Source organism: Pelodiscus sinensis, chromosome 8 (assembly GCF_052426305.1).
Source record: "Pelodiscus sinensis isolate ZL-2025 chromosome 8, ASM5242630v1, whole genome shotgun sequence".
Classification (NCBI taxonomy): domain Eukaryota; kingdom Metazoa; phylum Chordata; order Testudines; family Trionychidae; genus Pelodiscus; species Pelodiscus sinensis.
This window is the reverse complement of record NC_143059.1, coordinates 26,961,127-26,978,642: the sequence shown is the minus strand read 5'-3', so window position 1 is coordinate 26,978,642 and position 17,516 is coordinate 26,961,127. Positions and strand designations below refer to the sequence as shown.

At 46.8% G+C, this 17,516-nt stretch overlaps 1 protein-coding gene across 5 annotated transcripts in view; it reads left to right on the top strand.

Annotated features, from left to right (window-relative positions):
- Window positions 1-566: 566 nt before the first annotated feature.
- HERC4 (HECT and RLD domain containing E3 ubiquitin protein ligase 4) overlaps window positions 567-17,516 on the top strand; it is a 111,211-nt gene continuing 94,261 nt past the window's right edge. For 2 of the 5 annotated variants that reach the window (XM_075934915.2, XM_089780117.1), the window contains exons 1-3: window positions 6,428-6,565; window positions 7,904-8,004; window positions 11,635-11,914. In XM_075934915.2, coding sequence (XP_075791030.1) covers window positions 11,689-11,914 — 226 coding nt within the window. In that variant the 5' untranslated portion in view covers window positions 6,428-6,565; window positions 7,904-8,004; window positions 11,635-11,688. Of the gene's footprint in view, window positions 713-6,427; window positions 6,566-6,730; window positions 6,978-7,903; window positions 8,005-11,634; window positions 11,915-17,516 lie in introns of those variants that run through there. The other 3 variants (XM_089780118.1, XM_075934913.2, XM_089780119.1) reach the window with 3 other exon arrangements.

Sequence of the window (17,516 nt, the reverse complement as noted above, 5' to 3'; positions counted from 1 at the left end):
TCCTGGCCAGATACCCTGCCCCAATACTAGCTCCTGGCCAGACATTCTGCCCAAAGACCCCTCCTCTATCCTCCCTCCTGGCCAGACACCCTGCCCCAAGTCCCCTCCTCTACCCTCCCTCCTGGCCAGACACGTGACCTTCTTTACCATTTGTTTATTATTATCCTTACTTTTTTGTGGTCTACGTTTTCAGCTCCATGTACCAGACTGTTATTAGGGCAGTCTTCCGGGGGGAGGGGGGAGAAGGAGTTGTGGCGCATTTCAATCCCCAGGTCTCTCATGCCCTGTGTTTTGTATATATATATATATATATATATATATCTCTCCTTGGTGTTCCCCATAAAAAAAATTGTTGTTTGGTGTTTTTCAATATTAAAAAGTTTAAGAAACACTGCTTTACTATTTTTGTCATATTAATACCATAAGCTTAGAGTTTTATGTTTTGTGGTTGTTTACCAGGTAGTAAAACAAATAGAACTCCTATTGGACAGTCAAAGCATTGTCATACTCTTATTCTAGAACTTCTCCATAGACTAAATACTCTCCAAGAGGTTTCCATGGTGACCTTTGTTGCTTGCTCAGAAATATCTGAAAACTGTTGAGACATGGCCATGGCTTATCATGGCCAATGCTGGATCGCCACCTTAACTGACAAATTGTCATAGATTTTGCATGCCAATATAGATATTGGTATGAAATCAGTCTGACCAAGGTAGAATTTATATTTTCTTACATTAATGTTATTCTTTTAATTCTCTTTCTATTGCATATAGATGATATAGCGGAGGAATTCTCTCTAGGCTAATTTAACACTGAATATTTATTGTTTGTAGACTGTATAATCTATTGGGAAAATGTACTGCATCATCTTTCAAAAGCAGAAAGTTAAATTATGTGTGAGATAGATATTTCCCTCAGGATTGTTAGATAAATTACTAGTTATTTTGATTATTTAACATAATCTTGAACTGATAGTTGAAGGAAAATAGAATGGGCCTGCTTACCAGCTCCATAGGGTCTCCGTATCTTTGTATGATAATCACTATGAGGGACCTATTTTGGCCAGCAAATTATAGCTGACTATACAATGCGGCAACTGGTGAGCCTAAAAGGATTTACATTTTACATGGCTGCCTGACTTAATGTATCTTGGATTAAATTACTGAAAGCTATATTGCAACCAATACACTGTGGCTACATCTACATTGGCATGATTTTGCGCAAATACTTTTAACGCAAGAATTTTTGCATTAGAGTATTTGCGCAAGAGAGCGTCTATATTGGTCCGGGACTCATTGTAAGAACGATGCGCTTTTGTGCAAAAGCATGTTTATATTAGTGAGACGCTTTTGTGCAAAAGCAGAAGCCCGGAACCATTTTGAAGAGGGCCAAAGGGCACCAGCACTTTCCGGGGGCGGGGGCGGGAGCTGGAGCTCCTTTGAGACACGTGCTTAAAGGGATCTCCCCGGACAGCCGTTTTTCTCCTGCTGTGTGCTATAGGACCTCTTGCAGGGACTGACAGTTCTATTTGTGGTTGTCCTCTACTTTCTTGGACACCACTGCTTTGTGCCTTTTAGTGCCTTTGTCTGATTTTTTTATCTCAGCCTTGCTTCTTGTGCCATGGAGCCAGGGGTGGCCTTGTGCCTGCTCTGGCCCCTTCCGGCCATTTTGGAGTGCCTGCAGCTGCTGCTTCAGGCTGCTGCATTCCTCATCCAGGACCTCGAGGTGCAGGTCGCTCTGGACTCCCTCACCAGGGAGGCCATGGTGTCCCTGTGCCATCTCCACCCCACCGTGCAGAGGTCCCTGTGGAGACTGAACACCAGTACTCACTGGTGGGACCGACTGATCCTGGGGCAATGGGACGACCAGCAATGGCTCCGGAACTTTCACATGCGAAAGCAGACGTTCCTAGAGCTATGTGCCTGGCTCGCCCCTGAACTCCAGAGAACCACCACCCAGCTGTAGGCACCCATCCCAGTCGAGAAGAGGGTCACCATCGCACTATGGAAGCTGGCCATCCCGGACAGATACTCATCAGTGGCACACCAGTTTGGGGTGGGCAGATGGACCGTCAGTGCCATCATCATGCAGGTAAGTCCCAGGGGGAGTTAAGGGTGGAGGGGGGGAGGGTGCTGCACTCCATGCCCAGGCAAGACTCCAGGCTGGGTCACCCAGGGGTTTGGGCCGTCTCTCCCTTGCAAAGGCCTGCTGGTGGCGGGGGGCAGAGGCCCTGGTGTGTGTGTGTGTGTGTGTGTGTGTGTGTGTGTGAGAGAGAGGACAGAGGGCATCATGGTGGGGAGGCCTCCAAGGGAGCACACACTCATCCTGCCTTATGTAATGTGTTCCCCTGTGTTTCTCAGCACCTTTCTGCAGGTCGTCCATGCCATCAATGACATCCTGCTCCAGAGAGTCATCCGCCTACGCGACGTGGAGTCTACGGTGGCCGGCTTCGCTGCCCTGGGGTTCCCCAACTGTGGGGGAGCCCTGGATGCAACCCACATCCCCGTGCCCAGGAGCATCGAGTGGCCCATTTTATAAACAGAAAGGGGTATTTCTCAATTGTACTCCAGGCCCTCGTGGACCACCGTGGCCGCTTCCTGGACATTTATGTGGGCTGGTCCGGCAGGGCACATGATGCCTGCATCCTACGCAACTGTGGCCTGTTTGGCAGGCTGGAGGCGGGCACTTACTTCCCCCAATGGGAATTTACTGTCGGGGACGTGCCCATGCCCACATGTGTTGTGGGGGACGCGGCTCACCCCCTGCTGCCCTGGCTAATGCAGCCCTACACGGGGACCACAACTGGGCCCGCAACCAAGTGGAGTGCGCCTTTGGGCGTCTGAAAGCCCGGTCCCGTTGTTTGCTCACCCATCTGGAGGTGGGTGAGCGGAATGTCCCGGAGGTAGTGGCCGCGTGCTGCGTGCGCCACAATCTCATGGAGCAGAGGGGGAGGCCTTCCTCCCGGCATGGATGGCAGGCAAGGGCCAGGCCTTCGAACAGCCCCGCACAGCTGCCATCCACCAGGTGCACCACGATGGGGTGCGCATCCGGGAGGTCCTGACGGAGATGTTCTCCCAAGCCCCATAGTAGGGTCGCCTCTGTCTCCCTTGACATCTCCCTCCCATCCCCAACCCTTCCCTCCTCCCCTCCCCTTACCTCCCAATAAACAACCAACACAGTTTTTTTTGGAACACAACGTTTGAACTTTGTATTTATAATGGGGAGGAGGGAGATGTACGGTAGGAGGGGGGAGGAGGCTCTTAACTGGAAGGGGGGAGCTACTGCTGGGAGGGGCGGCCCCTGTGATTGCTTCTATGGGGGTGGACCTGCACATGGGGGTCAGGCCACATCGGGGCACGCAGCACGGGGAGGTGGGCAGGAGCATGAGGAGGCACTGCAGGAGCAGGAGGGTCAGGAGCAGGCCTCCTGGTGCCACTGCAGGTCCGCCTCCACCCAGCGCGTGATGGCTGCTTCCACCTGTTCAACAGCCTGCACATGCCGCCGAAAGAGCAGGTCCTACTGCCGGACCCGCCAGCTTGGTGGTTGGGCGGCTGGGGGTGCTGCCGCTGCCACAGGGCTGGAGGGTCCCCCACTTCTGCTTGGTCCTGCTGCAGGGAACAGAAGAAAGGATGGGTCAGGCAAGCAGCCCGGCCACTGTCCCCACACCCCATGCCCTCCACCCCTGAGCCCAGGTGACACCACAGTAGTGTGGCTTGGGCCCACTTGGTTACCCCTCTTCCCCCATGTTGTATGTTTGCATATAAGACCGCCCAAGGAGTAGGGTCCTCCTCCATGTATTGTAACCACCAGTCTGTGTCCTGGCCCCTTGGGGGGGTGGGAGGGCGCTTGTGTTGTGTTAACCTGTGGAACTCGCTGCCGGTGGAGGCTGTGAGACTTTGGGCTAATCAATGGTGTTTGACAGGGAGCAAGATGAATCCCCACACAGTACCTGGGAGCACATATGGCAGACGTGGTCTGGGCTCTCAGATCACCATCACGTGGGATGTCTCCTGGATGGAACCAGGAGAGTGACTGGGGAGTGTACCATCCTTGCAGCAAAACTCAGGTGGCCCTAGGGCCAGCCCAAGCACTTTTCCCCTCCTCCTCCCTCCTCCCGCTAGCCCTCACACACAGTAGCCCAGGTACATGTGTGGCCGTAGTGGGGACTTCCCTCGGGGGGCCAGCCAAGGTACCGGGAGCAGGCGAGGGGCTCAGAGGGGGCCACGCTGACAGGGCTGTGTCGCTGTGGTTTTCCCAGGAGTAGTTGGCTATGCTTCACAGCTAGGCATGGAACAGTATGCAGTTCTGTGTGCTGCACCCTTGCGGAGGTGTGGGCTCTGGCCTGAGCCCCTGGGACCCTGGCTGGTTCCAGCCAGCATCCACCCTTCCCCCTGGTCCAGCCGGATGTGTGTGACCAGCACGGTCCCAGTTGTGCCCTGTAGCTGCCTGCTGCGGCCATGTGCCGCTCGGTCACCAGGCTGCACATGCTGCATACTGCTAACGCTACACAGCGTGCAGCTCACGCGGCCTGAGTGACACGCTTTCCCCCTCCGGGCGCCTGGCTCCCCCTCGCCCTTGTGAGTGCAAAGTGCAACACTCACCGGTGGATCCTTCCCCAGCCTCCGAGGACGCATGGGAGACATTGTGGCTACCCGAGAGGGCCTCCGCCTGGAGGGTCACAGTGCTGCCCTCGTCCTCCGACCCGCTGGCTGGCTCATCTTCCTCCCCCGCCTCGCGGGCCTGGTGACGGGGGGGACACCTGCAGGTGTCCACAGGGACGGATGGGCCATGCGGTGCTGCCTGGCCCAGGATCCAGTGGAGCCACTGGTAGTGGGGGCAGCTGTTGGCTCCTGTCCCCTGGCCCTCACTGGCCCAAACATAGTCCAGGAGCAGCTCTTTCACCTTAGCCCGGACCTGCTTGAGGGTCCGGGCTGGATGTCCCTGGTGCGAGAGCGCCTGGGCCATGCGGTTGAAGATGCACCGGGTGTCATGGAGGGCCTCCTCCTCCTCCCACAGGTCCAGGAGGGCCTCCAGCTCCCCTAGGGACCAGGACGGGACTCTGTTTTCTGCCCCATGGGACCTCCTGCGCTGGGGGTGAGAGTGGCTGTCCCCCCCCCCCCACTCCCCTCCGGAGCGGCCATCCTGGTCTGGTGGCTGTTGGGGACTGCAGCAGAGCCACGTGGCAGAGCTCTGGGCAGAGGCGGCAGAAATGCTTCTCCCTCGTGGCCTCTACAGGTTGTGTCTGCCTTTAAGGGGTCTTGGGTTACCAGGAAGTCCAGAGCTGCCTGCAGGTATGGAGTGTCCAAACGGCCACTAGGGCTTTTTTCCGTTTAGACTGCTTTTGTGCAAAATGTCTTGGCTGCCTGTCTACACTGGCCACTTGCGCAAGAGGGCTTATTCCTGAGCAGGAGCGACAGGCAGCAAGAGGGTGGAGAAGTAACTAGCTGAGTCACTACTTAACTGATAAACTTATACTTAAGCTTATTGGATAGCTGATTAGTCACTTACATCCCCAAATTAAACTGGAGGCAGTTTCTTTATTCACAGCTCCAAGCCTCTTTCCAAACATCACTGCCTCCAAAGTTCCTTATTCTTGCTTTCTCACAGCACTTCATTTCCAGACTTTCTCTTGTTGAGCTTAGGGCTCCTTGCTTTGCTGCCTATCCTGTGAACTTCTGTGACGTTCTGCTGCTTCTCTCCCAAACATCAGTTCGGGAAATTGACAATAAGCGGATTGTAAAATGTAATATAACCCAAATCACCATCTCTCCGTAAATATTTAATAACGCCATGTTATCGAATTCTATACGTTAATTTCCTCTTTAATCCATGCAGTTTTAACCTTTAGGGAATTTAGTGTAAGGGGAAGTTCATCTGATGCCTGTATTTGGGTCCATGTTCATACTCGCCTTGAAAACCACAGGGACCTCGGAGTCTGTTTCCATAAGCTTCTGTAAACTGTTACCTACCCACCCAAGAGCAACTTTAAACACGTCTTGACACAGGGCGCTTTGATGTCAGCCTGGCCACACGGGTCTCCTAATGGCGACACTCATTTGGCATGGGACAGTGTATCCCGACCACGCAGGCATCGCAGTGTGGGGGACGTTTCCTGCGACCCGTCTTCTGCCTGCCTTGGCCGCCTTCCCCGGGGAGCCTGGGCGGCACGGACAGCCCCGGCTTGGGAGGGACGAGCGTTTGCAGGCTGGACGCGGGCAGCGCACCAGAGGGGCTCTACGGGCTGCCTACGGAGCCGGCTCGCTCGCTGTCCCGCCGCCGCAGCGCTGGGCTCTGGCCTGGCGCCTGGTGGGCGGGGCCGGCTCAGGCCGCGGCGCTAACGAGCCCCCAGCGCCTGAGTGAGGCGGGGGCCGCACGGGAGGGAGGAGGAGGAGGACTGGGCGGGGCAGGTCCTTCCCTGCCTGCACGCGCGCGGGGCGAGGCGCCTGCGCACTGCGGAAGCCGGACCGGCGCGGCTAGGCCCGAGGCTGTCACTTCTTCCTGGTGCTCACGCCTCCCTGCCTGTCTGGCGCGGGGCCCCCGCGCGCCTGTTCTCCCTGGCCCCTCGGTGAGTCTGCGGCGCGCGAGGCCGAAGCCTGGCGCTGCCCCGGCGATTGGGACCCGGCTCCGCTCTGAGTGTCGGGCGCGTGGGACCCCGGCGGGAGGGGCAGGGATTGAGCCCTGCGGCGGGAGGCAGCGGCGGCCCCTAGTTACAGCGCAGCGGGACCGACCCTTGCCCTGCGGCACGTACAGCGCAAACCGGCCCCCGCCTCCTCAGCCCGCTACGGCCCCTGCCCTTTGGCCGAGCCCCGCTGGCCCGTCCGTTCCTAAATTGCGCGAGACCTGCCCTGGGCCGGCTCTGCCTGCGGGACGTGTGGCCCCGCGGCCGGGCTGGGGGCTCGCTCCTCTCGGGCATCTGGTGGCTCGTTTCTTCGCTAAGGCTGCGAGTGGGGCCGTGGCATACTGCGCACTTTGTATCGGTGGGTATTTTTTTTAACAGAAGTGAAAGATCCAGACTTCTGTGAGCACTGACAGCCCCCGGGGTAATGTTTGGCAAGTAGGAGTTGTATCAGAAGGCTTGCCCAAAATTTGTTGGCATCGAGTTTTAGCTACAGCAAAGGTGTATTTCAGTGGCCGGTTGGGTATTGATTGTGGAGCAGCCTGGGATGTTTCTGGCGGAAAGGTGCTCTGTGTGCTGTACATGGGATGTTTGAAAATGGGATTCAGAATTTGGCAGTGTTTCCGTGAATGCAGAATGTTGCTTAAAAAGAAGAATGGAGAATTATAGTCTACATCGTAGCTTTTGAAGTCACGAGGTGTATGAGGTAGTTTTTCAGAGCTCTTCACTAGGTATCAGCACGCAAACAATTCTTTAAGCATACTGGAAACTTCCAGTCTTTTCCTTTCCCCATCATTGTATCTTGCCCCAGAAAAATAGTAGGTAGCTGCTTCCCTTATCTGTCCCATTTGTTCCTTGTCAGTATCACACTGTGTTTAGTAGATGTCTCAAATAGTGACTCATTCTTGAAAATGAAAGGCATGGAGATTGATAATAACTTATTAGAAAATAAATGCTTTTCAAATCCTTGTCTGGAAACCATAACAGAAATGCAAAAGATTGCTGTTAGACACTGAAAATTTCAACATTTCTTATTTTCCTACAGAACAATGAAATTACAATTTAAATTTCTAAATAAGTGAAAATATTATAATATCCTTTTCCTTTAAATTAATGTTTTTAGACTTGGGATTGTTCTGCAGTATGTTCTGGGACAAAAACCTAATTAATCTGTGGATTTTTGTGTGTGTGTGAATTTCGCCCCTCCCACTTTCTTGCCATATTACTTGATTGTGGAAACCTTGGATCGCTACAATTGTATATCTGATCTATTATTTTGTGTTGCAGGTTGAAACTTGTATGGCAGTCATTTATTTGGATCTTTGATGGATCTATAACTATGTCTCAAGTCAAGACAATGTCATTTTGAGTGTCGTCTTCTGAATGTGGTAGGAAAATAGATTACTATATGGGAAAAGTAGCTAGCTCCATCTGGTCATGCTTTAGTTTTCTGAAACAGATACATTGAGTTCCACATAGGTTACTGCATTTGGGCTGTTTACATTGGAACTGTGAAAGGTGATGGCCTGTCTTTTGCAGATTGACATTTGTTAAAAGAAAAGACTTGCTCTGCTATTGTTCCTCATAAATGCATCCCCTTCCTTTACTATTAAGCAGCGATCCATGTGGTACTTGGTGATGACATTTTAAGTAACTCTGTGTAAGATACTCTATTTGTATAGTTTGTAAAGCATGTGAGGATTTTTTCAAGATGTAATACTGTATAAATGTACCATGCTCATGGTACATTTTATATTAAATATTCCATTCTTCAGTCATGCTTAGAGCCCTGCAAATCCACAGATTAGGGATGAGAAAGGTTGACCAACTAACCAGTAACTGGTGGGGACTGGAGCACTTCCCCGCCTGCTGAGGGCAGGGGGCTGCCCTTGTCCAGAATAGCCTCTGTCCGCATGGAGCCCAGGCGCCCAGCAGGCAGAGTGTGCTTTGGCCAGGGCTGAGAGCCTGGAGCTGGTGGCAGCTGCAGTCCTAGTCCCAACATGGAGCTGGGGATGGGAGGGCTGCTCCAGCTTTGCTGGTGTGGTCCCCAGCCCAGATCCCAGTTAATCAGTTAAAAGTTAGGTCAACTTAACATTTAACTAGTTAGCTGATTAAGCAGGATTTTATATTCCTACTGTGGATATTTGATTAATATCCACAGGCATCCACATCTGCAGATGTGGATGCAGATATCTGCAGTTGATTTTGGCCGATATGGATGCTGATACAAAATTTGTATCTAGAACCTTGCCGATTTGCAGAAATCTGCTTAATATACATGAGAATCTGCATCTGCAGATGTCAGTGCAGAGATCCCTGGATCATTTTTGCGAATGCAACTGCAGATATACAATTTGTACCTGCATAAGACTCTAGTCATGTTATTTTGATTACAGTGTTAATTGATGAAGAATTGCAGTAATTTTTCATTGGTACTTTTAGATTCTGATTTAAAAATATGGGAAAATTCCTCTTATGAAATTTAGTTTTTTTAGTTTTTTTTTTTAAATAAAACTCAGATGCTTCATACGGAAGAATCCCAAGCATAGTTACAAGCTGGGGACCAACCGGTTAAGTAGTAGTTCTGCAGAAAAGGACCTGGGGGTTACAGTGGATGAGAAGCTAGATATGAGTCAACAGTGTGCCCTTGTAGCCAAGAAGGCTAATGGCATATTAGGTTGCATTAAGAGGAGCATTGCCACAGATCCAGAGATGTCATTATTCCCCTTTATTCGGCTTTGGTGAGGCCGCATCTGGAGTATTGTGTCCAGTTCTGGGCCCCCCCACTACAAAAAGGATGTGGACGCATTGGAGAGGGTCCAGCGGAGGGCAACCAAAATGATTAGGGGGCTGGAGCATATGACTTATGAGGAGAAGCTGAGGGACTTGGGTCTGTTTAGTCTGCAGAAGCGAAGAGTGAGGGGGGATTTGATAGCAGCCTTCAACTTCCTGAAGGGAGGTTCCAAAGAGGATGGAGAGAGGCTGTTCTCAGTAGTGACAGATGGTAGAACAAGGAGCAATGGTCTCAAGTTGTGGTGGGAGAGGTCCAGGTTGGATATTAGGAAAAACTATTTCACTGGGAGGGTGGTGAAGCACTGGAATGGGTTACCTAGGGAAGTAGTGGAGTCTCCATCCCTAGAGGTGTTTAAGTCTCGGCTTGACAAAGCCCTGGCCGGGTTGATTTAGTTGGAATTCGTCCTTCTGAGGTCTCTTCCAGTTCTATGATTCTATACAAAATGGGATACCAAAAAGGAGAGCAGACTTGTTTCTTCTCAAAATCTAGTTGTAGTCTCTCGGTACAAACATTTAAAAATGGGATTGAAGTGTTAAGGGGCAGGGATGGGTGAGCTGGTGTCCATGGATATAACTTAACAGGATAAATTGAAAGATGTGGATGCCATCCTTGAGTACCAGTTTACATTGTGATTTGTTTAGATACAGATCTGTGTTTGCATGAAGCCCCAGAGAAATACACATTGACAGAGTAGGGATGTAATAGTGTCGTCGATTAACTGATTAATCGATAAGCAAAAGTTTATAGGTTAATGCTATAGACTATACACGCATTTCCCCCCTTCCCCTGCCAGTACATTTTTTAGCAGGCTGGCCAGAAGCCAAGCTCAGTTCTGGCTTGTGCTGAGTCCAGGACCTAGCCCCACTGTGGCTCTGCATTTAAAGTGTATTAGGAGCTGGGTGGGCAGACAGCCCGACTCAGTTGTAGCTTGTGCTGGGTCCAGGAGCTCAACTCCTCCCCTCTTCCCCCGTCCTGGACAGGGGCTGGTTTTTATACTGGCTCCACTTGCGGACCAGCTACCGCCAGGCAACCCCACACTGCTACCTCTGATACAGAGGCAGCAGCACAGAGTGATGGGGCTCCTTGGGAGTGGGGCCTGGGCACACTGTCTGCCGATCCCACCCTTGGGGATTATAAAATAGAGTAATTTATAAGAATTCATGAGGTTAATCGACTATTGAATTAACCAATATTTAACATCCCTAGGACAGAATAGTTCATCTTCATGGATCAGAGTGTATGCTTATGGTCTTGGTTCTAATTAACTTAAACTCCAAATCTTTAAAATGTCAAGAGTCAAAAGACTTAATAAATATTATTTATTGCCCATCAGTTTGCATTATTAGTTATGCAAGTTAATAGAACATCATAGAAGCTTTGAAAGGACATTGGCAACTTAAATGCAGCCCAAAATATACATTTTTCAAAATAAGGCTTTATAAAACTGAAGACTAGAAAATGTTAATAGTAATCTGTCATTCATGTTAAAATTCGACACTCTCCGGGAGGGGGGGGGCGGATTGAACAAAGACCCCAACTATCTTACCCATTACCAGGAAAGCTTCCCCAATTATCACCTCTAATACCATTAGCTCACAGACATCTAACTTTCCCCACCTCTAATATCATTAACTCACAGACACTTACCTTCCTTCCTTCCCCCCCCTTGCATCCCCCTTCTGTTCTGAAATGTGATTTGTCCTTTTCATATGTGTTCATTTTTTTTAATTGTATCCTTTGGTATATATGGTTGTGACTATTTTCTTCCACTATTTGATCTGAGGAAGTGGGTCTGGCCCACGAAAGCTCATCATCTAATAAACCATCTTGTTAGTCTTTAAAGTGCTACATAGTCCTGCATTTTGCTTTAGAAAATGTTAGTAATCTTTGCAAAATTTTCAAGAAAATACCAATAGAAATAGTTATCTTTTAAGCCAATAAAAGTTTTTGTATAGCGATTGAAATCTAAATACTGTAGCACTTGATTCCTGATAGTGAAAGTGACTTAATAAATAATGTCTCCAAAGTGAGAGTAATGCAGAAAATTATGTTAGTTTAAAGATAGACAAGTAAACTGGACTTTAAAAAGTCTTTCATTTATCAAAGATTTTGTTACATAGTAAAACAACTATTTGTCTACATGAACTTTTAAATTTACTTTGTTGTTTTAAATATTGTGTACTTCATAATTATACTTTATTTTCCTTGAACTTTGTCACAAAAGGAACATTTTGAACAGTGAAGCTGAAAGATCTTTCTCATCAAGAGAAGAGGAAACATGTTGTGCTGGGGAAATGCATCTTTTGGACAGCTTGGATTGGGTGGAATTGATGAAGAGATTGTATTAGAACCCAGAAAAAGTGACTTTTTCATAAATAAAAGAGTCCGAGACGTAGGATGTGGACTCAGACACACGGTTTTTGTCCTGGATGATGGGACTGTGTATACATGTGGATGTAATGATCTAGGACAATTAGGGCATGAAAAAGCCAGAAAGAGACCAGGTAAGTTAAAAGTAATGAAGAGTGGATTTTTTGGGGATGTTATTTTTAACCTTATGCTATAGCTACACTGGGAAGGTTTGGCACAAAAGTGCTGTTGACATGCAAAAGTCGCCAAAAGTGAAAAACGGTTAAAGCGTTTTTTCTGCCTCCCAGCATCGACATTTCATGTCCTCATTGTTAGCACCCTGTCAGCTGATAGTGTTGTGGGAAGGCGGAGCTGCTCTGTGTGGGTATGTGTACACTATAAAGAAGAGTGAAGCTGCCATTGTCGATCGATCTTCCAGGGTTCGAATTAGCAGGTCTGTTGAAGACAAGCTAATTTGAACTGAGAGGGGCACTCTGGTTGATGCTGGTAGTCCTGCTTCAGTGAGGTAAGGGAGGTCTTAATTCAACTTTATCCCATAGTATAGGCATACTCTAAGTTTTCTTAACAACAAAGGGGGGGGGGGGGAATACAGAAGTCTCTCACAGGGATGGAAGTTTTTTGTTGCTAAAACTGGGTGTTTTTCCCAACAAAACTCGCATTTCAGTGTAAACGCTCCCACTGCTTTGTCGCCAAAGGACAGGTTTTGGTGACAAAACCTGTCAATGTAGACAAGGCCTTCAGATGTGCAAACATATTTACTTAATTTTCTGCAAGTGAGTAGTCCTAAGCACATGCATATTAGCAGGATTGGTGAATTTTAAAGATCTACTTTTTATAATTTTGATTTTTGTACTTTCATTTTCATTTTGTAGAAAGTAGTAAACATATTAAATCCTAGAAAAGATATAATTACCCAGTCCAGCCTAATCTCATTTTATAAAATATCTACTACTTAGCTTCATTTTTCCTTTAATTTTAGATTATTATTTCTTGTACCTGATATGACTCGATTGGTTATATTTAGGTATAAAGAAATATTGTGTCATTTCTCATCCATTGCATCTCTAAATTGTACAAACACAGCAAATGTTATAATTTTAATAAGTTATTTTAAATTATATATAATTTCCTAAATCATGTTGGCATGTAAATAGAGTCATAGACTCCAGATGATCATGGTGGTCCCCCTTCTTTCCTTAGTCTGTTCTCCTGCATATTGCAAGCCACAGAACCTTAGGCCTCAATACTGCAAAGTGTTGTCATAGAATCATAGAGCTGGAAGAGACCTCAGGAGGTCATCAAGTCCAGCCCCCTGCCCAAAGCAGGACCAATCCCAACTAAATCAACCCAGCCAAGGCTTTGTCAAGCCGAAAATTAAAAACCTCTAGGGATGAAGATTCCACCACCTCCCTAGGTAACCCATTCCAGTACTTCATCACCCTTCCAGTGAAATAGTTTTTCCTAATATCCAACCTAGAGCTCCTTCACTGTAACTTGAGACCATTGCTCCTTGTTCTGCCATCCATCACTATTGAGAACAGCCTTTCTCCATCCTTTTTGAAACCTCCCTTCAGGAAGCTGAAGGCTGCTATCAAATCTCCCCTCACTCTTCTGCAGACTAAAGAAACCCAAATCCCTCAGCCTCTCCTTGTAGGTCATATGCTCCAGCCCCCTAATCATGTGCTCTAGACCCTTATGCTGTACATTGACATGGACAGCGGTCCAGCTAAGGCTCTGACATGGGGCTTTCTTGATTGAACTACTTTTAGGTTAAGGACTAATGTTCCCTCTAATCTCTTCCATTCATGTATGGATTTTTTCCAACTATGTGCAGAATATATTTGTATGTGCACTGAGGAATGTGTGAATGTGCACCAAAGATATTAAAATGCAGTTATCAGGCTAATTTTATAATCGATACAAATTGTGTTATTAGGTTGGTACATAACTACTCTCTGGGAATGGTTATTCAATCATTTGTCAGTGGTTCACAGCCATGCTGGAAGGGCGTAGCAAGTGAGGTTCTGCAGGGATCAGTTTTGGGACAGATTCTGTTGAAAATCTTCATCATGCTTTACATAGTGGCAGAGAGTATGCTTATAAAAACAATGAGGGGTCCTGTGGCACCTTAAAGACTAACAGATTTATTTGGGCATAAGCTTTTGTGGATAGAAACCACTTTCTTTTTCCATAAGTGTGTATCTGATGAAGTGGTTTTACCTACGAAAGCTTATGCCCAAATAAATCTGTTAGTCTTTAAGGTGCCACTGGACTCCTTGTTGTTTTTGCAGATACAGACTAACCTGGCTACCCACTTAGGAAGGAACAGTCAGTTTCACACACACAAAATGGGAAACAACCATTGTGGGAAGTATTCTAGGGGTCATGGTGGACTACAAGCTAAATGAAAGTCAACTGTGTGATACTGTTGCAAAAAAAGCAAATGTCATTCTGTGATACATTAAGCAGGAGTGTTGTAAGCAACACATGAGAAGTAATTCTTCCACTCAGCTCCACGCTGATTAGATCTCAACTGGAGTATTGTGTCCAGTTCTGAAAAGATGTGGAGAATTGGAGAAGGTCCGGCGGGGGGAAGATCTGGAAAACATGACCTGTGAGGGAAGATGGTAAGAATTGGGTTTGTTGAGTTTGGAAAAGAGATGACTGAGAGGGGACATAACCGCTTTCAAGTACCTAAAAGGGTGTGACAAAGAGGAGGGAGGAAAAATTATTCTCCTTCACCTCTGAGGATAGGACAAGAAGCAATAAGTTTAAATTGCAGCAAGGGAGTTTTAGTTTAGACATTTAGAAAAACTTCCTTCAAGCTGATTAAGCACTGGAAACATGGCTTAGGGAAGTTGGAGAGTTTTAATGACACGTTAGAGAAACATCCTATCAGGGATGGTCTGTACGGTGCTTGGTCTTGCCGTGAGTGCGGGGGACTGGACTTCTAGAGCTCCCTGCCAGTTCTATGATTAAATATTAGATTGAAGACTGACCATGTGGAATTCTGCTTTGTACAGTTTCAAACCACATGTAATTGGTAGTTCATAGTTGAGTCATTTACAATATATGTGCTCAGATAATTTTAGTGCATCCATTCTCAAACTATAGTTTGGGACCCCAAATTAGGATGCAACACTGCTTTAATGGGTTTGCCGAGGCTAGTGTTAGACTTGCTGGTATTTGGGACTAAAGCCAAAGTCCAAGCCTGCCATTCAGATCTGAAGTATTCCATAAATACTACCAAAAGCAGTTTCTGCTGCCATGGATTCCTTTACTGAGTATTACTGTTTTCTTTGTCTTTTTCTTTAAAGGGTTGTTAGATGTTTTTTAATCTCTCATCTTAATACATATGCCTTATTTATACTACTGCTAATGCCACCATAAATTATTAAATCATTAATCATTTTTTAAAATATCATTTAGTCTTAACCATTTATGATTTACCTTTTTGCATTTAATTTTGCTTGGAAAATGGAAGGGCAACTCAATTTCCCTTTATGGTTCTCATGCAGTAGTACAGTGCTGCGGCTTTTTGGCTTAATAATACTTGAATCCAGTCAAATATTAATATTGAAATTTCAAAATAAAATTTAAAATATAAGTAAATGTTCTTTGAAAAAAATAGTTTATCTTCTCTTCCTATCCCTTCCATCACCTCCCAGAATTTGGTCCTGAAAACATTTAACAGTCTCTGTCAGCTGTTGTGGTAGCTTATGTACCCATGCATTCTTTCTCAGTCTATAAGTAATTCCCCGTTTATAAAAATCACATCTTCAGTTTATTTTTTTGTTTTTACTGAACTGCCTAGTTTCTGTACATAAGAACAGCCATACTGGGTCAAACCAAAGGTCTGTCTAGCCCAGTATCCTGACAGTGGCCAATACCAGATGCCCAAGATGGAGGAATCACAACAGGTAATCCTCACATGATCCCTCCCCTGTCACTCACGTCCAGAAAAACAGAGGCCAGGGTACCATTCCTACCCATCCTGGCTAATAGTCATTCATGGACCCAACCTCCATGAATCTATCTAGCTCTTTTTTGAACCCTGTTAAAGTTCTGGCCTTCACTGCATCCTCTGACAAGGGGTTCCACAGGTTGACTGTGGGCTGAGTGAAGAAAGACTTCCTTTTGTTTGTTTTAAACTTGCTGCCTATTTACTTCATTTGGTGACCCCTAGTTCTTTTATTGTGGGAATAAGTAAATAACTTTTCCTTATTCACTTTTTCCATACCAGTCATGATTTTATAGACCTCCATCATATCCCCCTTACTCTCCTCCTTTCCAAGCTGAAAAGTCCCGGTCATATCATAGCCCCCCTTAGTCTCCTATTATGTGAATGGGAGTGTAGCTTATGTGACCCACACAAGTACACACTTTCAGTTCAGGCAAACATATATGAAGCTATGCATCAGAGAACTGACAAGCAAGAAGTTAACAAAGGAGGCTTATGCCCTTAAGTGTATATAGTTCACTACTTATTTTTTCAGAAGTACGCTGTGTATCTGTGTCAGATTTAGCTTTTAGACCCTGATTGTACTGTGTATGCAGGCAGAAAACTGCTTGTGTGGAGTCAATTTCTGGATGGTGGCCTTAGTCTGTTACTTGCTTTGTATTGCCTTACTATTAAGGGACTCCTGATGATTGGTGTATAGTAGAATACTTTCCTCTTATTAAATGCCTATAATTTAACCATTTAGTAATCATGAATTCGCTGTTAATTGAGTCTGTGGTAGGGATGTTAAATGTGTTTATTTTGGTATGTTTACGCATGGAGCTGCTTGCCCTCTCCCCCTGCGCTGCTTCCTCTGATACAGAGGCAGTAGTGTGGGGCCGGGGGGAGGGGATAAGAGGGGGGGACATGTGGCTCTATGGGAGCTGGTATGTCATGGGGAGCTGGCTTAAAAACTGGATCCCCAAGTAAGCTAGCTCCTGCCTAGTGGAGGACAGATGGCTCCCTGCGAGTACTGTCTCCTCATGTTCTCTTCCCCCGCCCCAGGGACAGCAGCGCCAGCGGAAGGCGGGGCTATGTGTAACAGTTAAGGTTAATCAATAAGCAAGTAGGGATGTAATAGTGTAGCAGGTTAAACAATTAACCAGTAACCAAATGCTTATTGGTTAATGCTACCAGCTACATGCAGCCCCCCGCTGCAGTGACCCTTGCTGCGGCTCTGAATTTAAAAGTATTTTAGGAGCTGGTGGGCAGGTGAACTGGGATCTGGTGCAAGTTCCTAAGCTACTTTGAGTGCAGAACCAGCTCCTAAAATTCTTTTAATGCAGAACTGTAGTAAGGGTAACTGCCTGGACCTGTTGTGAGCCTGCCTGCCAGCTGGCTCCCAAGTACTTGTAATGCAGATCTGCAACTGTTAACCATGTAACTGACAAAATATTTGTTGGTTACATGTTACCAGGTTACATTTTAACATCCCTAATTTTAAGGTTAGAGGAGAACTGTTATTGTTATCCTGCTTTTTTAGTGCATTCCATTTGACAGAGCATTATATTAAAACAGTATTTTAATCCTGGACACAACTTATATGGGGTAATAATGGGAGGAGGTGATACCTAACTTGTTCTTGTTGAAGTGTTAACATTGTTAAATGAAAATATTTGCCATGTTTTTAGTCTCATTTTTCCATGATATTTCATTTAATGTCATTGTATACAAACGCAGGAATGGACATTTTTTTTGTGTAACTATAATATATTAGAATATAATTTCTTTCCTGT